The sequence below is a fragment of the Phalacrocorax aristotelis genome, chromosome 19 (genome assembly GCF_949628215.1).
Source record: "Phalacrocorax aristotelis chromosome 19, bGulAri2.1, whole genome shotgun sequence".
Lineage (NCBI taxonomy): Eukaryota > Metazoa > Chordata > Aves > Suliformes > Phalacrocoracidae > Phalacrocorax > Phalacrocorax aristotelis.
The window spans coordinates 6,029,684-6,056,247 of record NC_134294.1 but is presented as its reverse complement, the minus strand read 5'-3'; the positions used below and the strand labels follow the sequence as shown (position 1 = coordinate 6,056,247).

General features: G+C 40.7%; 1 protein-coding gene across 6 annotated transcripts; it reads right to left on the bottom strand.

Annotated features, from left to right (window-relative positions):
* Positions 1 to 362: 362 nt before the first annotated feature.
* Positions 363 to 19,857, bottom strand: C19H1orf159 (chromosome 19 C1orf159 homolog). 6 transcript variants are annotated; one of them, XM_075113742.1, is made up of 11 exons: positions 18,817 to 19,857; positions 17,523 to 17,637; positions 13,732 to 13,887; positions 13,494 to 13,584; positions 11,884 to 11,959; positions 9,827 to 9,931; positions 8,837 to 8,902; positions 7,349 to 7,483; positions 5,211 to 5,236; positions 4,838 to 4,868; positions 363 to 3,126 (listed from the first exon to the last, which is right to left on the bottom strand). In XM_075113742.1, the coding sequence occupies exons 4-11, from the start codon at positions 13,563 to 13,565 to the stop codon at positions 3,029 to 3,031; spliced, it is 609 nt and encodes a 202-aa protein (XP_074969843.1). In that variant the 5' UTR covers positions 13,566 to 13,584; positions 13,732 to 13,887; positions 17,523 to 17,637; positions 18,817 to 19,857; the 3' UTR covers positions 363 to 3,028. The 6 variants fall into 6 exon arrangements, with proteins under 6 accessions (XP_074969843.1, XP_074969842.1, XP_074969844.1 ...); XM_075113741.1 differs by lacking the exon at positions 13,732 to 13,887; XM_075113743.1 differs by lacking the exons at positions 13,732 to 13,887; positions 18,817 to 19,857 and adding an exon at positions 18,642 to 18,743.
* Positions 19,858 to 26,564: the final 6,707 nt, after the last annotated feature.

The following is a 26,564-nucleotide window of genomic DNA, read 5'->3' as shown; positions in this document are numbered from 1 at the left end:
TCCTCAGAGTTTTCTTGCTGCTCTTGCTACCTTCTTTGAATGAGATTCAACTAAACATACACTAATGTAAAAATTCTGTCATTTACTAAAGCTACATTCTCTGCTGCAGAATTACTTTCACGCCACTACAGGTAAGGCCATTATGGGTGGCTTTTGCCATGGTTGTAAGGTGTGAAGATATACTCTGCAGAAGAACAGCCTGGCTACCCTACTGTAGGACTGGGCAGGATCATGCAGCAGACTTAACGTCAGTTCTGGTGGAGGTAACATGCCATATGAGCTGAAACAATGATCTACTTTAGGTGCTAATTTTGCTGTTTTCATTCTGTGCTTGAAACGGAAACACATGAATGACCTCCACAGTCATTAAAAAAGCTCAGATGTTTATTTTGGCACAATTTAAAAATATACAAATACATTCAATATCAGTGATCACTAAAGCCAATTTTTTAAAATAGATATAAGTATGTATTATTATTTTGGAGGGAGATGGAACCCAAAACATCACATTATGTATCTAATTTGACAGTGCAAACAAATGAGAAACTGTTTAGACCAGGAGTCCACTGTGTCAGACAGCAATAAAAAAGCTGATCAGTTCCTGAAACACAAGAAATAGTAAATATATTTCCTGCATTTCAAGGAGTTTGCTGGGGGGGGGGGGGGGGAAGAGTATGGGAAGGGGAAGAGATATGTTATCATTGAGAAAAACTTGACTGCACAGAAGTTAGAACATTAGATGCTTGACATTAAACTAAGTTACAATATGCACTTGAGGATAAGATAGGGTTCAGACAGTACAATGACATGAATGATTCTTCAATAATTTATGAGTAGAAAGAATATATTAGCAACTAAGCAATACAAGAATGCACTATCATTGACAGATTCGCAAGCAGCAACTCCCTGCTTTCAAAGGTGCAATTTCTTGGCATTATTTGCATAGTTACTCCTTTTCCTTAGTGGTTAGGAAAGTATTCAGCAACTAAGTTCAGGAAAAGCCTATGACCTCCAGACATAATTTCTACCTGTGGAAAATCACAGCAGCACAAAGATAAAGAGACATCAAAATGACAGAAACAAAACTGCTGCCTCCTGAACTTGGAACATACGAACTATAAAGCACATTCCATATTGAAAGCTAAAGTGTCTCAAACTGGCATTGTCTGCTGCCTTTAGTTTTGTCCAGAAGAACTAAAATTTTATTTACCATTGTGATAGAAAGACAACCTTAAGTTTCCCCACACAGCAGTTCAGGGTTGGTTTTGTTTTGGCACAGGGGCCTCTTCATGGTTTGTGGTTTAACCCCAATCTTTGCCCCAGCCTGTTTGAATGCTACAAGAGATCTCATTACCTTGTAAGGAGAGAGATAAAAAGTAAACTAAACTGCACTGCAACTTACATGAAGACAGGTCTATTCCATAAGATAAATATATCCCCTCCCATCCCAGTTCTTATCTTTAAGCTTTTAACCACAGAGAAAAGGGAACCTGGATGACAAGGTTTGGGCTCTCCATATGGGTGTCATGTCAGCTCAAGACAGTTACATTCACATTTTCCTGAAAAAGAGAACCAACTGTTCCAGTTTATGTTCGTGCCAGTGGGTGCTGATGAAGAGCTTCCAAGTAATTTATTCTAGGAGCACAGTCCCATAATGGTGTGCCAGCTAAGCCAAGACAGGCAACAGCAACACAGGTAGGAGGGAATGCACAAGCTGCATAGTTATAACTTCACATATGGTGACAGCGACACTTCAACCAATTTAGCAACCTCAGGTTCTTCACTTATTTCCCAGTCACCCACTCTTTCTGCCTGTACTACTGTGCCCATTATGCTGATATACACGTTCATATGGCAACAGAGTCAACCATGCCAGGAAAAGAATTGGTGAAGGATAACTTAAGCAAAAAAAGTTATTTTACAGCTACTTTAAATTTCCTGATCAAGTGACTACCTGGCCACACAGCTGGCATAAGATGGGCACGAACAAGCATCTGAGAGTGGCGGCTATTTAGGCCGGCACTTCCAACATGGAAATACTCGCGGAGCTCCGACAAAGGTACTGGCCTGCAGATGCCAGGCATGTCAGCGAAGGGCTTGGCCAAAGAAACCCCTTATTGCGTTGGCAGAAATTCACCTGACCTCTCCAGTTCATCTCGATACTGACGTGTCTAATGGATACGCAGCTACCCTGCAGGAGTTTTGGTTTTCCCTGAACTGCTGTGTTAGGGGAAGGAAGCTAGCGGAGAGGGTCTTTGCAGGACAGACATAGCAGCCTTTCAGTTACCAAGCCACAGCAAATGGCTCTTTATCCGAGGACTGAGCTGAAGCCAACTGAAAAAGCTTCCCAACAAATTCCCACACTTGGGATTGGACCCATACTGGCCACAGCCTTCAAAGCACCAAGAACAACAGTATCTGGAGAGTGGGTCTATATTCACAGTTAAAAACCAGGGTCAGCTATGTGATAGGCTGGAGAGGATGCTCCAGGAGGCATCATTTTTTGCTTCGAAAGGATACTGCATGTTAAGTATTGTTATATTGTCCTACGACGTTAAAGCAGTGGCACTTAGTGTTAGCATTTACATCTGGGTCCTTCAAACAAGTCCACATCCTTGAGTAATTCCAGTATTTTGTGTTGGCCTGCAGCACCGAGGCATTGAGCTCTGGGGACACAGAACACATCACAACACAGGAAGAAGAACTTGCCAGGACTAAAAGTGTATCAAAGAAAGGCAGATTTCTTTAAATATTTTAAACACAGCCTCTGCAGGAGACAAATGAAACCACAGAGCTGGAATAGTGCATTTCAAGATCACCAAAGCAGTTCACCAAACTGGGTGTAGCCTGTCATCAGTATCTTTGCTTTAGTTCATTTCTCTGTTAACATTTGGCACGAACCCTTTGACACAGTAATTTGGCTTCCATTTAGGTCAGCTGCTTGCGATGTTTTCCTGGCACTTCAGTGGATTCAGAAAGTTTCTTCGACACTGTGTACACTTATAAAGTCCTCAGTCAAGAAGGAAGGCTAAACATTGCTGACCCTGGTTTCGGAAGAAGAGATCATAGCAGCAGATGCAGACGTCACTAGAGACCGTTCTCGTCTGACATATCGTGGCTTCCGAACTGAAATGGTGGGCACAGAAACATCATTAGCACCTGCTGTATAAGCACGCCTTTATCATTAATTCATAACACCACATGCCATCCAACAATTCCTGAGTGACCAAAGTCATTCTGGACCTTTAAAAAAATTAAAAACCACAATCCCCCCTCCCCCCAAATCACAAAAAACCCCTACATACAGCTGATAAAGCAAAAGTCCATACACAAACTTTTTAAACAGCTTCTAACGGCCTCCTAAATAAGGTGCTCATTACAAAGTGCCATTTCCATTATTTGGAAGTGTTTACAGTACATGTAGCTTTCCATTTTCAGCCCTAATAAAACCTCCACAACTGTACTTTCTTTTTAAACGGATATATAAATTAAGGAAACTAAGACTTTTCACTTTTAACTGCCAGACCCAAACCAAGCTTGGAACACATCTTAAAAAAGTATAAAAGTTAAAGACTGTGTTAATAAAAATTAATTATACCATCTTGATTAAAGAAGCCTATGGATACATGAGGAGTGAGACCAGAAATTTCATTGACCTCAGAGAGCCATTATTTCTTAAGTTTTTAGAAGATTTGGTCTGTCTCATTTTTAAGTCACCGCAAGTTCTGTCAATGTCTTGAAAGTACATGGATCCAGCATAGAGACAAGATATATTACTGTATTACCCTGTCCAAATAAATCCACTTTCCTAGCCACTCAAAATTAATTTCATGTATAGATATAAAATTTTCTATCATTTGCAAAATATATCCTTTACTACCTACTTCTTTTCAAACTGCACTACATGGTCAGAGACACTTAATGCCTTGACTTCATTAGGTATAATCCATTGCCCTTTTAAATATCTAAATATGAGTCTCCCAAAAATATATTTCATGCCTTATTAGGCTCTCACTGGCCCATTAATAATATAAGAACAGCATTTAATATTTCCTCAAAGTAGCACATATTTAGATGCCCACGAAAAAGCAAGGTTTTGCTCTTGGATTACCCAGACCTGGTCTAAAACAATGGATTAGAGTACAAACTTCTCAGAAATATTTATAGGTTGAAATTATGAAAAACTGGGGAGGAAAAAGGAGACAAGCTGAGGGATGAAGTGTTCCCCAAGAAAAAAAATTCTGCCCGGGTTTCACATGTATTAAAACCCCCCCTTGCCAAAAAGAGCCAACCTACAAACAGCCCCTCACACACAAAACTGTATATTCCAAACAGTCTGTGTTGTTTCAAAAAGCTGAGAAGCTTCAGATCAGCAAGCCTGCAAATGAGCCAACCTAGCATTGTCAAGAAGATTCCAATCCTGAAAATAGGTCCCAGATTGAATAATTGATTTTTGACCACTTATGAAAAAATACTGCATCTGCTGGTAAGACTTGCCTGTTAGGATAGAGAAGAGAGAAGTCGAAGGTCTATTTTAGGAGCTATCAAAGATCTACTTTAACATGTTAAAATACTCCATCAGTACTGTATGCCTGCATTAATTAAAGCAATAAATCCTATCAAAAAGGTCTGCTAGACATATTTCATTGGATTTCTGTCCCCTCAACAGATTCCACAGTTCTACATCAGGATTTACAGGTAATTGTTTTGACTTGCTGTGTGTTCTTAGCAAAACCACTTTGAGGTTGTTTGCCTACTTTTCAATAGCAAGTTGCTTAAGAGGGAAGCCAACAGGTAAAGTGTTTGTAGCAGCGTGCCCCAGAGAACAGTTCCTCACCTGAAGAAGCTGGGGGAGGTATCATGGATGCCTGCATAACAGAAGAATGATCATGTCAAACAAAGCACCTTTTGTCTTCACAGTCTTTCATTAAAAAAATACAGGAACATTTTAGTGTTCCAATGATATTTAACATTCACATAGTCTTTCCTGGAGGAAGTAACTCAATAGAATTCATACAGTCAGTATTCATCTTTCACCTTTTTTTTTTTCCCAGTTTGGACAGAGAACCCCAAAACATCTGTTATTTTTATTTCGGTCTCTCATACATCAGATTAAGTAGCTCCCTAATGAGCTGTTAGAATTTTAAGTTACTGTTTACTTGATTTCTTAATGCTTGCTCATTCCTATTGGAAGGACAGAATTTACTTACTGTTTCACTAGGCTGGAGAACAGACGCTAAAAGAGAGAAAGAGAGAGACTAACCATCATTAATCTAGAAGGTTAGAACTGCTAGTTTCCTAAAAATACATGTGTGCAACAGAATAGTTCTACTGTTAAAAAATAGTTTTGTCAAAGACTACCAAAACAGATCAAAACATTCAGAAATCCCATTAGCAGAATACATTGTCTGCAAGACTCTTTTCAAGATTAGAGAAAAAGGGTTGCAAAGGTCTCCAAGAATGACTTATTTTGCTTTCAGAGAAGGTAGCCACAACAGTATCTCTTTAATATGAAGAAGCTTCAATAGGAAGAATGGTGCTTTCAGCCAACTACCAGAAAAAGGCAGTACAAACAGAAAACAACTGAGCAGTGAAAGATGCAACCCTTTTATACAAGAGGTTGCCGCCTTTATTGGCCACATGATAATCATCATCCAGGCAGAATGAAAGCTAACAGGATAATAAGCCAGAGAAATGTTTCTAATGCTTCTCCTTCAAAGGAGGACATCAATGCTTCAGCCTGCCGGGCCAGAGGAAACCACCAGTACAAACTGTGGAAGTCAGACCAGTATCACCGAAGCCTCAGAGGTTTGGTGTCCTGCCAACTTCAAAAGGTCACAGCACAATAGCTCTTGAACTGCTTAAAAACTGAAGGAGAACCTTGCACTAACTAGATTTGCTTGACACATGCAAAACCAACCTAGAGGTTTCAATATGGCAGCTGTGATTAGGATACCAGCAGTTCCTGCGGTGCCAATTAATTTCAACCTTAGGTAGCTACTGTCATATACTTTTACATGAAATAACACCAGAGTGTGGAATTGTGATGTTCCATGAAGTTCCTATGACTAGATACAACATTCTTAGCCAAACAATGGAAACATACCGCTCCACCCACCCACCCCCCTTCTTTTTCTCTTTTTAAGCTTATTTCTATTGTGACAGTCTAGCTGGAGTTTGGTCCTGTAAGGCATGAATGAAAATAACAGGTCTATTTGTTTAGCAGACCTAACCAGTAAACAGCTTGCTTTCAACAGAAGGAGCTCTAACACAACAAATGCTGTGCTAGAGGTTGTCACAGATCAAAGTGACTGCATAGAAGGGGTGAGACAGTCATAGATCAGCCTCAATTTTATGCAGAACACTGGGCAAAATGGAGACAGCATCTTCCACACATTTTGCTTATCACCTCCCAGAAGCTGAAGACCAGTAAGACGTGGACATGGAACAACTTCACAGAAACTGAAGCATCTGAAAGAGCCAGATGTCTGCATAAAGTCTTGGTGCCCTGTGGCTAAGCACATCCCAGGTGATCTTTCCCTAGCTTTTCTGGAATTTCTTTGGCATGAAGTTAGGTCCCTAACATTTTAGTTACACGGCTTCACTTCTCAGTAACAGGAATGGCAGAAATAAAGAATAAATTACATTATAAAAGGAAAAGCTAAGGGGTGTTTGCATTAAAAAAAATAATCAGGCTGTTATCTCTTCCAAGCCCCAGTAAATCCTGCTTTTAGAAGGCAAACACAGTTGAACGAGTAGCGCAATAATGAGGAAACTCAAACTCCACTCCTCCTGCTGCTGACACATCCATAGTAAGTACACTGCCCTTTAGTATTACAGTTCCTTCTCTCTAAACCAAGAGTAAACAGCAACTGCTCTTTGTAAGGCTTTATAAACATCTGGCATTTTGTATACTGAAATAAACAAGTATTATTAAGTTCTATAAAAATGCCCTCTGTACCAAAAGCACCGACTGATTTATGGTTTTTCTTCTTTTTCCTTTTTGAAATCAGATGTCTAATATTCAGTGACAAGTAACATCAAGTATTGCACTCTGGCAAGTGTTTGAAAGCTACAAAAAACAATAGCTGGGTTAGCGAGAGATACTGTGTAATATGCACCTAAACACAAGACTGAGAACAGACATCCTCTGCACTGACATGAAAACATGACACTAAACAGATAGCAGGAGAAAATTTTTCATTAGTTTGCGTTGCTTTGGATTGTCAAGAGATAGTGTTCTAACTTAATGTAGCTACTGCTGACATGAAATTTAAAACCTTCTAAATTAAGAAACTGAGCAAAGGCCAAAACTTTCGAGATTAAATAGACAATGAGGTATTTTTACCTTTGTTTCTTCTGTAGAAAACATTAGGAAGTTTATTGGCACGTTTGAGGTAGAAGAAAGAAGCAACAGACAGAATCAGGAATAAACTGATGAAAAATGTCCCTAAGATGAGAGAGGCTGCCACTTCTGGGCCCCCTGTAAAAGAAAAAAAGGGGGGAAAAAAGAAGGGGATGGGGGGGGGGGGAAGCTATTATTCACTGTTCTAAAAGAAGGGTTAAACAAAAGCTAAAGACCAACTTCCTGATATTTGTAGGAGAAAAAAAAGTGGTGTTTTAATACACAGGCAGACCTCACTGAGAGATTTGCAAAGATCTTTCAATACTCATTTCATTATATGAACAGCTTCCCCAACCCCACCTACGAAGTGCCAGGAAAGCCTTAGCCTCTACTTTCCTGAAGACAGCCACAAATTTGTAATCCATCATTCTGTTCCTTTTATGTAGCTTTCAAAACCAGTGCTGTGAGGCACTAAACATTAATATTGTTCTTTTATTCTTTAAATGAAGTCTCCTAAAGACAGAACTTGTCAACATACGATATACCCCAGTACAGTACACCCAGTATTATGTTTTCCACAAGTGAACGACATAGAAGCCATCCCAAGGAGGCAGACATTAGCAAAAGGTGCCCTCCCTCTCCTCTATCCTGCTTTCCCTACCTCAAAAAACGCCCTGCATATTTAATCTTAAATAAACAGAACAGCAGAATATGATCCCAAAGAGCAAGTATTTTAACAAACAGAAGTTATTTATGAACTTTTTGGAGACAAACTAGGACAACAGATTTATCTGACAAGCTCTGCTTCGGAAGACCACATTCTGAACAGCACTAGATACTTCCAGTCAGGTATACACATGTGACAAGACAAATGCTAGCAACGAATCAACAGTACCCAAGTTTGACATGGCTGTTTAGCTTTCCTTTTTAAGAGCACTGATGATGAGCACTCACCCTGTAACACTAAATCACTTCATTTGACTTTCTATCTCTTGCTGAGGTGAACAATGCTGCTATCTAAATATTCTCACCAGTATTGAACAAGTATTTTTAGGAGATTAAACAGAAATGACTGGTCAGCAGTAATAATATCAACCTACCTAAAGGCTAACCAAGATGCAATGGATGTGTAACATGTTGCCTCACCCCTAAAAACCAGAACTCTTGTGGCATAAAGTTCAAAACTCAAGTTACAGGGTTTCATAAGTAACCAGCTCAACCTGTACCAGAAAAATCAGTTCAAGATCACTAGGACAAGATCAAAGAACCATTCCATAAAATACAGTTACCGCAAAATTCAGCTGTAAGATTTATAAAAGATTCTTGTTAAGAGCAAGCCAGAAAAAGTAAAAATGGCTACTACATTTAGAATAAAACCCATGCTGCAGCAAAACACGTTTTACAACTTGTTTCAAATGCCATGTCATGAAGGGGCTGGGACACAGTGAACAGCACAAAACCTGCACTCAGTAGCTATTTCCATTTACTCACCTATGTTCTGGATGAAAGGGGTTACAGTGCTTATATTCATTTGGAAATTCATTCCTCTGATACCAGCTGTAATAAAAAAAGAATATTTTTAAAGTAAAATCTGACAAAAACACTACAGATTTGCTGAAAATCTTAGTAGAAGGCTATTATACTTCTCAATAATTATTTGAAATTGTATAAGAATCCTGATTTCTCCCATTAAAAATTCATTCTTGATATCACTTTTGAGAATTTAAAAGAAAAAAAGGAAGCAAACATGCATCTTCATAGTTTGTCCAAAAAGAAAATTATTCACTAGTGCATTTCCCGGAAACTGAGATCAAGTTTCTTATGTCTTTCATTAAAAATATTTACAGGGAATTGAGTGGTTCTCATCTCTCAAGGAAAGCACATGTACAAGATGAATCTAGCCTTCTTAATATAGATTTTTCAAAGAACTCAAGTACAGTCTGAGCTATTTTGTGCTCTGGAGAAGTCCCTAGCAAACACCCACAGCAAATGCCTTTTTCTTACAGCAAAGATTAAAGCAGTCACAAAATCCAGTATTCAATGTATGTTTGGATACAGGTTCCACTCTGTAAATTTAGTTATTTTGGTGCTTAGAACTTCTCTTTTTATTTTAAGAGCTCACACTGGGCAGAATGTTTTGGGGGTTTTTTTATGCCGCATTCGGCTTTGCAGATTAGGCACTCCATTACACAGCACGATTTGATTTTTTTGCCCCCTCTCCCAGACTCTGGAATGGTTCCACAGCACTCTGCACAGCTTCTGCAAACTAGATTTCAGAGCTTCCATAGGTTTTGTTGCATGTTCAAACACTCAAAGTTAAATGAAGACTTTGGAAAAGGCTGAAGTTTTACAAAGGAAGGGGGGGAAAAAATCTGCAACATTTGATGCCTTCTTGAACAGTCTTTGCTGGGCCACGCATGCAAGAAGCGATCTCAGTACCAAAACACACCCATTAAAGCAAAGGGACGGTAAATGACTCACTATTTCTGCACTCAGTCAGATTGTAAACAGATGAAACAGGAAGGGTTTCATTTTTGCATTTAATGCAGCTGCTGCTACCATCCTCATTCCACCGTCTGTAACAACCTGCATAAGAATAAGATGTACAGAGGTTCGAGAACAATAAAAGCGACACTGGAGATATTTCCTAGTCTTCAGAAAAATGTAGAGGCAACAGAAATTCCCTCTGTTTGGTCTACTGGTTACAAACATCTCCTGCTTCCTATTACATTACACAAGCTAAGAGGTTTCATTTCAAAGTGTTTATTCCAGAAAAGATATAACCTTTCAAGGGCCAAAAAGGAGAAAGAATTATAAGCAAACAACTCCCAGAGGACAACTTCAACATAACTGCATTCACTGCTTCACGTTTTCATTTTGAGAAAAATGGGAAGTGTCTAACAACCTGTAACTACCCTCAGCAATACTGAAAAAGCAGAATTTTACCATTTATTTTCAGATGTCATAAACTGCCAAAACAAAATTTAATGCCATCTTAATATATAGTCCTGAAAATAGGAGGAGGCAGGGGGAGATGCTAAGAACCAGAAAGAATGTACTTGGATGAAAAAAAGATGCTGGCATCCCTATAGTTAGTCATTTGAAAGATGGCAGGCAAAATATATGAATACTGCCATAATACAGTCTTTTTCCCATGCCTCAGTTCTCTCAAGTATTGCACTATTTGTTTCACTTTAAGAAGAATCCAAGCCTGTTTATTCTGTGACAGATGGCGAGTGTTTTGTATCAGTCACCCCACCATGCAGGCTGGAAACTTTCATCCTGGCCTATGTCTTTGACATTCAAACCTCTCCGTTTATGTTTAAATGCACACACTGCTATGTCTTTGCTAAGGTAAAAAATAATTTAGGGCACACCTTCAATAACAACTTCATTTAATACAATAAAGCTGTCGTGGTTTCACTTGAGGCTTAGACTTGAGACATGAAGATTAGAAGGATATTCCTACTACATCATATTACAGTCCACATTTAAAGGAAGAAAACTTACTGTGCTGGCTAAAATCCAGTTCTATAGAGCCTTGAGCCAAACTGGTATCAATTATCCCATAAAGCAAGCCATTAGTAAGGTGCTGATTTGAAAACAGCTGTGCTGCTACATTTTCCTTAGAGAGAAGCAGCACATTTGATGCCCACAGTAATAAATTATATCTGACATTTAATCTAAACACAAACAGACCCAATGTAAGGGCAAAGACTTTCTACAGTAATAGGGAGAAAGCATCAAAGCTCTTATCTGTCACCAAAGATATTGGTAAATTATTGGTTTACAATAAGATTTAAGAGAACACAGTCCCATAACGTGGGGACAATTATTTATACCATATCCAAGATCATTTAGAAGCAGAAATGAATGCATTAAACAAAGCAACAGTTACAGAAGCTAATGAAGCAGTGAAAATAGATAGGCCTAAAACGCTTTAGCAACCATCACAAGGAAATGGGCGAACCCAGAAGGGAACCCCAATTTTTAGTCACTAATTCTCTTGTTATTGTGGGCTCTGAGCCCATTTTCCTCACTTCTACTCTGATTTTAAATAAAATGGCATAAAAAAAGACCACCATTTTGCTACTGCTGAAGAGTGACAAAAGAAGTTTTTACCTCCATTTAGAAGGCGACAACTCTACATATACGGCACAAGGAAGAACAAGATAGTCTGCACTAACAAGACAATACTGAAATTATTCTTAATGCTCCCTTAAATATGCATTACAGCATTTTTGCTTTTTATGCTTATTATAGGGGCTTTTCGGGCTTTTAAGTATTTACAATAGCTCGTACATAATCGCTAAATAAAAAAGAGAAAGAATAACCTGCTTAATAGTTGTCTATTCTTACCATGCAAGAACAACTTCTGAGAGTCATACAAAGCGTTACCTTGTGTATACAGAGGAAGAAAGGCTTTAATGTGCATGCACTAATTATTTTGTTTTCACTCCCCAGTTAATCAGGCACTGCATTTTGGTGTTAACTGTCAAAAACAATCTGTAATTTTATTAAACAATGTCACACTATACCTGGACTGCACTGTTTGGTTACTGGACAGGAACTGTTTGAATCCAACCTATCCACACAGCATTCTGTTTCTGAAACCTAGGAAAATAAATTACATTTCACACAGTTCTTAAGTTTACTAAAATGCTTCAAGAAAAAAAATCTACAGAGAACATAAAGAAATAAGCAGTAACCTCAGTTAAAACTTGCTGTAACTTTTTCTTTTTGCATTAAGCAACCTTAGAGGGAGAGAACAAGCTAGATGCATCATCATGCTGATTTTGACCTGGCAGCTGCTACTCAAACTAACACTTCGAGAACAAACGCACACTCTGGTGTTAACATTGGACAAAGCCTCAGAAAACTGCTTTAGAAATATACTTGCTAAATTCTTCAGCGAAGCACAGTTGAGGGGGAGTTATCCTTCCCACAGCACCATGCAAATGCCCAACAGGTCTGCTCAGAAATACTACTGGCCACATGACTGGCAGAAACCAGTTTTCACTGGGTGCCCATGTTGCAAGTGACGATAACATCTACATTCAACAAATGTAGATTCAACAAAGCAATCCAGCTGAACTACAAAAGCTTCTCCCTTCAACTTTTTATATAAAAGAATAACTTCACGTATCCTGAAGGCACATAATTTGTTTTTATTTTTTATTTATATAACAGTCAGTTTCAAAATCATTTACAAATTACAATACGTGGCAACATAAGCTTAGAGATAAATGATTGATAGAAGCTCTGTGGTTCTTTCGAAAGACAGCAGTAACATCCCATGTAGATTTGGCATAGCCACTCTCTGAATCTGAACAAAAATAAGCCACAAAACTGCCACGCCTTTTAAAGTTTTGCAGGTACATTCCCCTAAAGAATATAGCAAGTCAGGTCAGTCTTAAAAAATGAAGTATTCTTGGTCAAAAGTAACAATACTTGACCTATATTCAGCCATAGGAGTAACTTAAATATACCTAACATGTAACAGGCATTATTATTCTGCTAATCAGCAAACCCACCAAATCTAGGGGTGACAAAGATCAAAGTTTTCAGAAGTGTTTGGGACTGTCAAAACTGAAATTAGTAGGCTGACTTCACACTGTTAGCGCATCAAGGGAAAGCAGACTACAGTAAAGAACCAGAAGATCTATAGGTAACATGCTTAAGACCAGTTTCTTAAAGTTTTATTGGTGGAACTCTCCCGCAAGCAGAATTTTATATTCTGACCTTTTTCTCAGACTTGAAGCAGTGTTTGCTTCAGAACTTCTCACTCATTTGGAAAAGCTCACTTTCGGGTATCCATGTTTTGGATCATTTGTAGTTAAACTGCCAAGCAGCTTGAATACTGGTTTTTTGATCATCAGGGTGCTTTTCCCACATAGTGTGAGGCATTAGCAGTTGCATCCCTGCTAGCCTACAAGCACATGACTAGGAAGAATTCAATGCTTTAATGGGCAATCAGCCATCATAGCAAATTGACCCACTGTAAAAGTTTCAGTTAATGACTGCTAGCAGCATAGGTCATTTCTGTTTAATTAGAAAGCCTTCTATAAACTGCAGCGTGAGGGGAAAATAATCTGATCCTTCTGTTTTCATAGCACATTGCATGACAAAAAAAACATGAAGTACCTACCGAACTTTCAGTAGATTTGCCAGCAACTTCTGCTACAAGTCTAGTTAAGAGAAGGACATATGGCACCTCCATGCCCAGGAAAGACACAGGTCTAAATAAGAACAGGAAAATAAATTAAAATGTCTTATTAATGACAGAGAAGTTATGCTTTCCCTTTGTTAAGGAACTTTTGCCAACACATTACTTTTATTTGAATTCAAAGGCCTTTAAATTAAACATACTGGGGGGAATGACTTACCTTTGTTCAAGATACAAATTTGAGACATTCAGAGTTTTCCCTCCAGCTGCAGAAGGGCGGGTTTCTGGCTATGGCAGACTGTGGTTGCTAAGAAACAAGGAGCCTTATCAGTCTGCTCCAAACTGGGCCATGCAGACACTACTCCACACCCAGGATCTAAAAATCAATGCGATTGCAACAGAACGGTTACCGCCTGGCACCACCACTGATAAGCCTCCCCAGTTACAGACTCCTCTGGCTGCAGCATTGAACTGTGATGGATTTGTATCAGAACAGAGAGCACATGCCACTTTGAAAAGGCAATGCTGCAATTAATTTTTGCCATGACAGCACAGTCATGAAACATTAATGAAGTCTGACTGTTAATACGTAGTATTTCACAATTGCCTGAGAACAAACCTTCCCTGTGTGGAACAGAATATTGTACACACTCTGCTACAAGCCTTGTTTTCCCACCCCCTCCACTTTTGCCACATAACACTATACATAACCTAAAGTCCACATTTCTTACATCAAATTGGATAAACTCAAAGGTGCTATGTCATACTTGATCTGCATTGTTCGGACACCCCCTATGTCAATATTATAACATCTGGCTATTCTCTAGTCAATATAATGTTGGATGCCACACCCAGCTCTCAGAGCTACTGTACCTGCAGCCTGGTCGCTTTACAAAAACATAGCCTTTCATATTATAAATACAGCATGAGGACAGACAGGGCCCTCTAACCAGAGCTTAACATGAGGAAAGTGTCTGAAAGAAAGCCTTCAACTGTAGGGGAAAACTCCTTCAGTGACTCATTTAACAAACTGAAATTTGTTACTATTTTTGTTCACTAAAAATCCAGTGGGTGAGTTTTAAATTACTGCAAAATATGTATCACGACCTTTGGCGAGTTGTTTTTCTGAAGAACAAAATCATCGAGCAGTTTCTATGATTCATTTCCATTCAGATTTTCAAATCACTTACACATAGCCTGTTGCCTCAGTTAGTTCAGCTTGGTGGGAACACTTACTAACCCCTGCTATCACCTGAAAGCTTCAAGATCAAGGACTGAAAATCCTGAAAACCAAACTCCAGCCTTACTGCCACAACTAAGTTCTACAGGTAGTGAGGATTGGGGCAGAGCAGGAAAGCTTGCGCTGTTGTGAGACCTTCCAATTTAAGCATAACAATGGATGTCAAGTCTGTCAGCATCAGTCTGCAGCATCCATGATTTCATCAGTTCACATGTACATACACGTAAATAAAATGACACCTATACTAGAACGAAAAGCAGTCACTCACACTGTGCATGAGATACTAGCTGACAAAAGTTCCAGACAGTGCCTGACTGGCCTTGCTCTTGGCAATGTAGATTATAGGAAGCAAGGAACGTAAGAAGCAAGGAGCCTTTCACATGCAGAGATTCTCCAGAATGACATGTTAAGAGCTAGCAGCTTTGGAAAGGTACCACCACCACATCCTGGAGTGAAAATTAAGATGGATTAAGGCAGTTTACAGCACTGCTGGAAAGTGTTAGTACTGCCACAAACAGGAAGGAAAATTTAGCTTTGGGAATTTTACACAAGGATGGAAAGAGACACTTCTAATCTACAGCTAAGCTCATAAATTGCTGACTAAAAAGCTTTAATGTTATATTTTTGACACAATACCTGAGGTGACAAGATACTTCAAATGCAAACACCTGCTTTAACAAAAAGGTGAAGTCACCTCAGAAGATGGAGAGAGACAACCTTTCTAGAGTGCAATACGTACGCACCAAATCCAAGAACACCTAACTTACAGCTCTGATGGTAACAGTTTCTTCTTGCGCGCATTTGAGCAGAACAGAAGCTACTTACAGCTCTGTAAATGATTGCTGATGTAGGCATTGCGCTTATCTAGTCTGACAGAGAGCTTTCCACTTGTGTATGACAGTATACGAGTACTTCTATAAATGCCATGAATAATTCCATTTCAGGTAACGGTGAGTGTAGCTTCAGTTTGCACATTGAACCTTTCAAAACCAGAGTTTTTTTACTGCAACAGAAAGGCATAAAAAGTCAAGTCGGGTAACACAACTTTAGGGTTTTTCAAGGCAGTCCAGTAGAGTCTAATGTTTAAACAATCCTCAGGATGTGTATAGAGATGGATGTATTTTAAACAAATAAATTAAGATACTAATCAACACTAGTGTTGCATTTATGGGCAGATACTTGCTCACAGCCACGAGTGATTCTAACAAACTAGAATATCTGCCCTGTAGCCATTCCACTAGAAATAGGACACAAGATCTATTCGCTCTCAAATCATCAGCCAATATTTTTTATTTCTGTGACAGAGAGACATTATCTAAGCTTTAAAAATATATATAAAAATATATATATTTGTTATTATTTGGTTTTTTTTGTTTCAACCAGTTTTAAGTGCAGGAAAAGGAAAGCAGATACAAACAAGCTGCTTTAAAGCTTCCAAATATATTAGATGTCTGTTATATTACTCAATTTACATTTTACTCCAGGTCCCAGAACCACTTCTTCACATTCTGCTGGATTCTCTATTGGCCAGTACAATGAGGCAGAAATTCAAGCTATGAAGGTAACACTAGATACCTACTTTATTTTAGGGTAATGCCCATGAAAGGTATCAGACTTAAGCATTCATATACTCTGTATGTAATAATACAAAAAACATATTAGTGTTCCTAAAGTCTGGTTGTGCCACACCTCAGCAAGGTTGGAAAGAGCTCGTGACTTGTAAGTCAAAGAATAAATCAAGCACAGAACTTCCGAACAAGACAGCAGCTTCAGGTAGTCATTTGCATTGTCAGCTGGTCTCCCTCCACAAAACCACAGAAGTAACACAACTCATTTTACTGCTTTCCAGCCACAAGTCAATCATAACTGTTCTATTGCCAACCCGAACAATATTTTACACCATAATTTGAGAAAGGAAAAAGCCCTAGCACCTCCAAGACATCATCCCGTATACATGAATACTAACCATGCCTCTGAATGAAGTAGCTGAAGCTTTAGTTTTTAAATTAAGTACATGAATTTGATTAGGATCAGACACCCACAGCAAAACAATTTACAAGCCTGTGGAATATGTTTCATGTTTGGCAGAGTTTTCTCCTTGGATTACGGGGGGAAAAAAAGAGATAATGCTATGCAAAAACTGGAGCCCAAATTAGAAAGTATTTATGCTTGAGATGCCAACACAGTTTTGAGAACACAGACATTTTAATTAAAACAAGTATTTCACACCAGAGTTCCACATTTGAAACAAATCTCAAATCACTGTCAACTTGGATCTCAAGTACCACAATACACATAAGCTAAGCACATCAAGATTCACTAAGTGAATTCTTCCTCTTGTTGCTTTGAAAAAAAAGAATGCAAACAATTCATGAACACTAAGCATTAGAAGACTTTCTCCTCCCACTCTTGGAAGCAAGTGTTCTTTAATTCATCTTTGTGTCTACATTTCCCATCCACATAGCTGTGTATCTATGATTTCTGTTGTACTATCAGTATCTTTCTTGCTTAAAGTGTTGCTGGAGCACTGTTTGAGTAAGGTAATTTTCTTCAGGTACATGCAAAAAGATGGCAGTAAAAAGAAACATTGCTTAAATTTCAGGTGGTTTTATAATTCACTCAGCAGACAGAGTTTGAAACTACATCACACTCGTTCTGCTGCTAAAGCCTTCTTAATTCCGATGTGTCCTTGAATTAGTCGTGATAAAACAGAAAAGTCAAAATGTGGTCTCACAAACAACAGGCTTGTGAAGGCCTAAACTCTCACTTACCAGCTCCTTCAGAGGTAAGCACTGGAACACTGCATCTTCCTTAGATAACGCTGAAGGCTTGTGGTATGTGGTTTACTGCTAATTTCCCATTGACGCTGCAACTGTTTCACAAAACCTGCACAGCAGAAAAGCAGATATGGGTTGTGCTTAGAACAATCTTTTATAAATAAAAGCTGAAGGAGGACTTGTTTTTCCAGCTTTCTTCACACGCACCGTGAAAAAAAACTACTATCCCTACCCTTACATCAAAATTATTATGTAATAGGCCAGCAACCAACAATTAAAAATACACACCTTCCGCTCAAGACAATGATATCTACTTTAAGCTAGGCTTTGCTTCAAAAGCCTGGAGCGAACACTAGTTAACATTTACTATTGTTCAGTCAACAAGAATTTGGCACTAACACATACTGCTGTTACAACAGTCGTTGCAGCCTTAAAAACCGAGAGCAGAAATGAACACTGGCGCAATTCGGTTGCCAATAGCACAGCTATACGCTACAGGGGAGGATGCTTTGGAGACTGACCATAGGCATGGCCTGGTTAGGTTTTTCTTCCTGCCCTAAACAGTGCAAGAAAACGCTGTGTTACAGAGGTACGGATTTGCTTGAAGTTTGTAAAAAACATAAACAAAAAACGCCACCAAACACCAAGAACTGTAGTAAACTGAGTAGGTGTACTAGGAAAAAAGTATCTAAAGTTTTACTGAGCCACGAGAAAGACATGATTCGTTTCCAAATGCGTCTCGAAAACATTGCACTTCAATATAAAACGCACCAGGAACGAAATAGCCTTGAAAAAAGCTGGGCAAGGAGGAGGAGGAACGAGGGGCGACGCTTCCCCTGCTTTACCCTACATGTCAAACCACGGCCCCCTCACCGCCCCCAGAGAGGGCCGGGGGCTCCTTGCGCGGGAAAGCGGCGCCTCAGTAAGGGCACCTGCCGCCGCTGCCCACCGCCGGGCCGCCCCATTGCTCGGGGGCCGGCCCCAGCCACCCTCCCCACCCGGCGGGGTGGTGCCGGGCCGCGGCCGGTCCCCGCCCGGCGGCGCTGACAGGGCCCGCTGCCGCCTGAGGCCGCCCCGAAGGGCTGCGCCGCCGCCCTCAGCGCCCCGCCTCACCTGCCCGCCGGCGGCGCCTCACATACGCCCCGAACAATGGGGCGGCGCCCGGGGGCTCGGCGCCCGCGGGCCCGCCGCCCTCCTGCGGGCCCGCCGCCCTCCTTCCCGCCCGCCGCTCCACGCCCCGCCGCCGCCGCCTGAGCCAACCGGCCGCCCTCCCCCACCGCCTCCTCACCTGAGAGAACAACCTCCGGCAGCACCGGCGGCAGGTTCCCTTTCGTACCCCCCGCCCTCAGGCAGCGCCCTGCCCGCTGCTTCCCACCGCGCCCTGGGAGTTGTAGTTCCCCCTCTGCCCGCCGCCGCTCAGCTTCCCCGAGCGGGCCCCTCGCTCCGAACTACAAGTCCCAGCAGCCTCGGCGCCGCGCCCTACCTGTGCCCTCCTCCCCGCAGGTAAATCCCCTCCCTCAGCGCGTTCCCGGGGCGATCCCGCCCGCGCTGCCTCCCGGGAAGGGGAGTCCGGCCTCCGGAGCCATCCCGGGCAACGGGCGGGCCCCGGGACTGCGGCTCCCGGTGTGCCTCGCGCCGGAGCCGCCATTTTAGGCGTTGCTTGGCGACGCGGACGCCCCGGGAGGGAGGACGGAGCCGCAGGTAGGAGGGCGGGAGGGCTGTTCCCCTCAGGTCTGCTGCCAGGTGGGGTTCGTCGTGATGAAAGGATTAAATAGTGCGTTAAAGAAGCGTCAGGAGGGGGGAACACAAGAAGGCTACGGCGCATCTGAACCCCTCCCAGGCCTTGACATGTTACACAAGTCCTTAAATATCACCTGACAGCAGCCTCCTGACAAACATCGGGGTTTCTTGCAAAAAAGGTCTTCCTTTCTTCTTCCTTGAAGAAAGGAAACCTTGAGGGATGCGGTGCGATGCTGGTGTCCACCAGGGCGACACCCGCTGCAGAGCTGCTCGCCTAAGCATGCCGCTGCCATCGCGTCTCGGCCCGCGAACGGCCGCTGCTGCAACGTGGCAGGAGCGTTTCAGCCTTGGCAAAACGAAGGCGTGAAACGGGAGGCGAGATCAAAGCTGCACTTCTGGTCCGAAATCTACGCCTTCCTGCAACCGAAGTTACCTAGCTCTTGAAGAGGAGAATTAAAATTTGTTCCAAGTTTGAGGTGGCAGTACATTTTGTTACAAGTTATACAAAGATTACAGGCAATACCAAACATTATTTGGGTAAAGGTATAGACTCTATAGAATACTTTTTTTTTAATAAAAGATTTTGACGTGTTTAAATTTGTTGCAAGTTGCTCTCTCCTGGACCACGTATGGAAGTATTGTTTCCAGTAAGAAAGAAACTACCTAGTTGAGTGTAATAAAGAATATTCACGTTCAGTGTTACTAAATATTTATGTAAGTGTGCAGATGAAAACTGACTGTACAACTCTTTACAACTTCCCTAATCTGAATACCTCAGAAGAACTAAAATTTACTGTGGGTTTTTTTTTCCCCCAAAAGTAGGTGCAAAATTTCAGAGTAGAACCTGGAATCTCAGAGAAAGGCTTACGTGCACTATTCTCAAGACTGAAGAAGTCGGCAGGAAAAAGCTTTCACTGAACATTTAGTACAGCATTCCTGCGTTTCTTCCCACAAAGTGTGGATATATGGTATAACTCGGTGCACTTTGCTAAAGGGAGATGAAGACAGGGAAAGTGGGTGGACAGACCTGATTGCTTTCTGCTCTTTGTGCGAGCATCCAACGATACGCAGGATACAGCTTCCGATAAACACACAGTAGCTAAAGTGCTGAAACCGCAAGTGAATTGTTATCATTGGTTTCATTTGCAGTTACACAGGACTTTCAGAGATGCCTAATTCACACATCAGCAGATCAGTTAAAACAATTCTCAAATACCTTTGGATACCTTTGAGTGACTGGATGCAAACACACAGGTAAAATTATACCATGACAAAGTATTTTGACTTAAAAGCACTACATCTCAATATCAGATTCATCCTTATCTCTTCAAAGATTAAGCCTTCTGCCTTTTATTCTGTTCACTGGCTTTAAAACTTACAATGACTTCATAGCCAGGAGAAATATTTCTCGCCTTCTTTTCTTAGCTGTGCATTGTGGTTTGCATTTCTTTATAAATGTGTCACTTGAAATTTGTTCTGCAGCTCCGTAAGCTTTTTGTGATCCCTTCCCACCCCGGTCTTCTACCGGCGTTTCACAAAATAGGACTCTTGGCTGAATACATTGTGTGACAGTGTGATTGGAATTTTTCTTGCCCAACAGATTCAACGCATGTAAGAGGCTGTGATTGAAATCCTATGAATAGTTTAGTAGTTGACACCCAAACTTATTGCATTTCTCCCTAACCTGTTACACTATAAAACTCAGTACCTTTCTCTACGGCATGCCTGTGCAGGACAAGATAGGCTGCTTGCATGGAGGAAGGAACAGTAGAAATTTTAAGTTTTGAATTTAGGGTCAACAAACATTTTAATTTACGAGGCAGAAAAAAGTTCTGCACATGGGCAGGCGTAGGTAGTTTTTTGGTGTTTGGGTTTTTTCGCCCCGTAGTTCAGAGGGCAGCGCTACCGTGAAATAAAATTGCTGGAAGAGAATTGTAGAGCTGGCAAAAAAAAAAGGATACACTGAATATTTGTCTTTCTGACTGGTCCCGTAATTATTGCCGCTGCAGCACTAAAACTAAAGTGCAGGCCTTCAAAACTAGGTTGCTGCTCACGAGCACGTATTTTACCAGAACAAAAGGGTGAGTAAATGAACAGGACATACAGTTCAAACTGCTTTTTGGAGTGACCTTTCCAGTCTGGGGGTGGGGGGAAAGTGGGAGATTATCGAAAGTTTCACTGTGTGAAAGTGCAAGCCACTATGACAATTAACTGCAACCAGACACATGATTAATAAAAATCCTTTCAAAATACGTCTACTATCCCTCAGTAGTGCTTTTAAAATTATTCTTACCATATTGAATTATTCCATTCAGCTCTGTTTTTTAAGGTTTTCTCACACAACACACCCAGACATCTCTTCAACGCGATGTTGGCAGACAAAAGTTTGCAGCGGTTTTAATTGTTACGTGTTGTTTTGAGTGCTTGGCAGAAAAGGTGTTGAAATCAACATTCCTTTAGTAGCCAGAGAATTACAAATTGCTTCAAAATAAACAAAACAGCTCTTATTGCATGTTAGTTAATGGAAAGATCTAATCTATCAACTCTATTGTCAGGCTGTGAGAAAGGAAGACAAAAATCCTCTTTGAGATCATGTTATCCATTTTCTCTGTAGGGTATTTCCAGTATATCTGTGTAATATATAGGCATCTCCAAAAGTCTGTATAGCTGGGAGGAAACCACACTCTTTCTGCTATGTTTAGGAGGTACTTCAGCATCCTGCAAGTTAAAGCCTAGCCTTGCTTTTGCAGTGGTTACGTTAATAAGATTTCTGTACTCGGCTTCCCCGCTTGTCTCTGCACGCAACTGCCACTGAAGTGTGCTGTCATTTAGACTTCCTGATCTGTGGCTTTTAACAATTGGTTGAGGCAGTTGCCAAGATTTCCCCCAAGAGACAAAGTGAAAACACTCTCACTTTGCATATTACGTGGCAGCTCTGAAACAAAGCAGAAAACAGAGCGCGCAGTTGTTCAGGTGATGATTTTCTTCAGAGACTTCTGTTCCGTGGAACGCCTGCTGTTACAGAAAGATGTTTGGTTGCTGAAGGCGCACTAGCAGCTACCCTGATTCCTTTCATCCCCAGCGGAGACGATGACCAGCTGCTTTCTGATATTGCTGTCTGGAAGGACACACGGATAGATCTGGGGAATGGGGATGAGACTACAGGTTACTGTAGAAAGCTGGGTGCCTCTGAGCATACTTTAGTCCTTATTCCTTGGAGCAGTGACATTTTTCAGCGAATACCATATCCTTAAGGAAAAAGCTTGGAATATTGACTCACGTGGAGCATAACACCATCTGTACCAACGCTGACAAGTTTTCCCAGATCAGACCTACTATACTCTGGTAAATTAAAGCATCAGTCTTTATATATACTCGCTCCTATTCAAACTGCCCCAAATTAGTCACGGTCTTTAATCTTCTACTCTGGAATTCTATCTATTAGGCTGTTTGCCCTGACAGTGTCTCTAAATGTCATCATCTCAGATATCCAGGGTTTCTCTTCGCTCAGCGAGCACTGCTGATTTCCTATTGACAATTTCAAAGGTCTGCTTTTGATCAAAGCAGGAATAGGAAGGCGTACGCCTTTTCTCCTTCAAATCAGCTTTAAATGATAAAAGTCTATCGGTAGGTTTGCATTAATATTAAGGAAAAGCTCCAAAGCTTTCTGTTTTTGAGAAGAATATACGAGTTATTTGTAAAATATGTAATAGGACCCAAACAAAGCATACCAGATGGTAAATGATGCTCCCCTTCACGAGTGCATTTGCTCATCCTGTACTTCTCCGGCAATATTACCTGGGTGGCACACAGCTAGGCAGCCAAGCAGAAAGTTATTGCTCTCGAGCAGATATGACCTACATAACAGACGTAAAAACATTAGTTGCCTTGTCACAAGAATCGCTGCTAGGACTGACGTCATTTTATGGTCTGCTAATCCACTGGCAATATTTCTGTTAACTGGGGAAACATCTTCATATATTCCCGACACGTACGGTGACCTTTTAGAACTATATTCCCAGTGTAATCGGATAGATTGGGGCAGTTTAACCGTTGGCACGCTGAGATTACTTAACTGTTAATTGAGAGATATGAAGAGGATTCCCTGACTTCTCATTGTTTGGTTTATGGGAATTAAAGACCTCCTTGAGAAACACCTTTTGGTCAAGCCAAAGGATATTTCAAATGGTAGCGTTTGAACTAAAGCATACGGGTCTATCTACTGCCGTGTATGATGCTCCTATCAGGCAGAAGCCCTTTGTTTAAGATTTTCTACTCCCAATACACCCTTCACTTCTTTCCTTTGCTAACTATTTTTGGGGAGGGGTAAGCAGGGAAAGGGCAATTCCAGACCAATTTTCATGGACAGTTTGACTCTAATATCGTACCATCAGTTTGCGCTACTATGGTTGTTAAACTGGGATTTTTAATACTACCAGGATGAACATGCACATCACTTGATTTACCAGCTATATTTTATTTACAAGTTTCTTTTAAATATTTTTTTCCCTTAAGGCTCTAGAAAGGAAAATGAAATCACAACTCCTTTTTATGGTTAATCCTGAAAGTTTAAAAGTAGAAGACAAATGAAAAGCAGTCACAGTCTTGATGCACGCAGGAGATGTTCCCAGACTCCAAAAGAAAACAACAGATGGGCATAATAGCTGTCTGGGTTACAGCAGGGTATGAGATAAGCTGTTGACAGGCTATAGGCTAGTCTGATAAGGAGCAAAAGGCATTCAAAAACAGCAAGAAATTATTCTTACGTCCAAGGTTGCTATAATTCATGGCAGAAGAATTCAAGTCCTTTTTTTCCCCAAGCTAGACCCACCTTCCTGCCTGTTAATTTCACAGCACCTTTTCATTTAAAATATTTTACGAGTCTGTGTTTAAGCTCTACCAACTGAAATTCAAGTTTTATCTGAGAAATACAGCCAGAAAGAACTGAAGGTAAAAGCACACGAGAAGAAAAAGCAGTTCAAGAAAGTTTGACCAAGGGTTAATAAGAATATTGCATTGAAACTGAAATTGTTCCTGTTTAAAAAAGAAACAACCTAACAACCCCCGCCCAAAACAGTACGGTCAGAAGCGTACAACACTGTCCTTGAACAGAAAGAAGATCTACCACCAGCAAAATATGGAAACCGATGCTCTGTAACTATGTTTACTGTAAAAAGCGTTGCCACACTCTCACTGGCAACCTACTGCCGTGCTCGGGGTTTTATTGACACCAGTGGAAAGCTAGGAGTTACTGTAAGCTGCTTATCAGATAGCTCAATGGCTTTGCCTGTGTAATTACCCCACTCCTATTGTAATAATCAAGTAAAGAATAGAAGCTTGAAAACGTCTGGTTTGTACAGTGCTTTTCAGCCCTTGCTGGTTTTCTGTTTCTTTTCTCTAATGAAGAATTCCTGCACAGGAGAAAAATACCTTTGTTTTTCTTACCTAAATACTGATATGTAAATCCCTTAGAAGGAATCTACACGTTCTCAGCTATCTGCAAACCACAGATTAGCTACCACAGGCACAGCAAGTTTATTCTGCATTATTATGGCTTGCTCCTTTGTGTGGTTTGGCTTTTTCCCCCTTTAATCTGTTGCTATTTTGCACGTATATGAGGCCTAGCAAGCTCCCCGATTCTAGTGCTATCTTACCACTTTGGGGCACATGTATATTTAAATGTGGCATTTCTAAGACAACTACTTATTTGCATCAGATGTTTTGCCATTAGGCAACAGTTGCAGGTTGACATGCTGTGGTATGCAAATTCAAAACATTTTAGGCTTCATCTGAAATTTAGACGTGCTGGGAATTGCTCATCGCCTTTATCTTGCCTTGCCCCACGCCTGCAGCAGGCCAGCGAGACCCAAGAGCCGCTGCCTCACCCAGGTGCATTTGTGACTGCTGTTCCGTACCTCGGCCCCTGCCCCGAGCACCGCCATCGTGCTGCGAAGTGCCGCCCAGCGCCTGACCTCGCCACCAGGAACCGGGCTGGGAGGCACCTGCGTGGCATCGCGTCGCCACTTGGACCGTTCGCCCCTGAAACAGTATCTTACTTGTTAGCTTTGTCTGGATTTAACATAGAACCTGAGATGGTAGCAGGTATTTCTAGTAATTTTACAAAAAGCTCTCTCCGATATTGTGATACAATGATCCCGTGTATCGCGTATCCATGTACGCTACGTACAATGGTCAGATAAACGCTGATATACAATTTGGAAACTTCGACGCTGTATAAATGACAGCTTTTAAATGCATAAAAAAACCTCTAAAAGTTGAAGGTCAATACATGACAGGTAAGCACTTTTGTATTTTATTTGGTGAGGAACTATAATTTCAGCTCCAAAATTTAAGATCATAAATATTACCTAGTTTAATCAGTCTAAACATCTATGTGTAACCAAAGGACCACAACCTCCAAAGCAGATCGGCCCATCCTAAATATTAAAGATGACATTTGCCTGGAAAAAAAGCATTGAAAAGAATTATTCAGGACAGAAATAGTCTCTGGAACTCCGCAGTTTGTGTAGATGAATGTAATACTGATTGAAAAGTCTGTAGGTTCCACTGTATTCCCCCCCCCCCACAACTATCTGCTGATTTGTAACGCGAGGGGAATCTGACTTTCCTCTCAAACTATTTCTGTGTGGACATGGAAGAGATTCATGGTGACTTATGTCGTCTCTGGTAGCTAAATTTTTCTAATACTAGAAGTTGTGCTCTGCAAATCGTACAAGCAATGCTCAGATTTGGGGTTTTTCTCTCCTTATGTGTTCGTTCTTTGTTATAAAACAAACCAACATCTTCACATGCAAATATTTGTAAAGCACACAAAGGTAGGAGGTGGAAAACCATAAATATTCATCATTCATAATGACACATTTATTTCTGCATGTTTAGCTGTAGGTAAATTTATCAAATATGATCATTATTTGAATTACAGCTAATAAGGTTTAAATCTTGTGCAATTTCCATGGCTTTGCAAACATTACCTATACATTTCACACAGGGAGAAGGGGAGGGAGGGAAAAAAGGGGGATGAGGAATCATGCCTGAGGCTTTTGCTGCGAGGGCAAAGATTAGGTATAATCTATATAAATATACATGAAAGTGTATTAAAGTTTTAATGCTTCTAGTAATACATCACTTTAATTACTATCACACTGAAAAGAGATTTTCAGTGATATATTGACTTCTATTTAAGTTTTATTAAAAAGCAAATTGCATTCTGCTTTGGTAGGATTTTTCGTTTGAGTTGATAACCACAAAAATCGATGTCAGTGAAAGTATATCTCA

Coding starts and splice junctions, on each gene's coding strand:
- C19H1orf159 (XM_075113742.1), bottom strand. CDS start 13,565: ATGGAGGTGCCATATGTCCTTCTCTTAACTAGACTTGTAGCAGAAGTT. Junction 11,960..13,493: donor GCAAATCTACTGAAAGTTCG/GTAGGTACTTCA, acceptor TTATTTTCCTAG/GTTTCAGAAACAGAATGCTG. Junction 8,903..9,826: donor TCTGACTGAGTGCAGAAATA/GTGAGTCATTTA, acceptor TTTTTATTACAG/CTGGTATCAGAGGAATGAAT.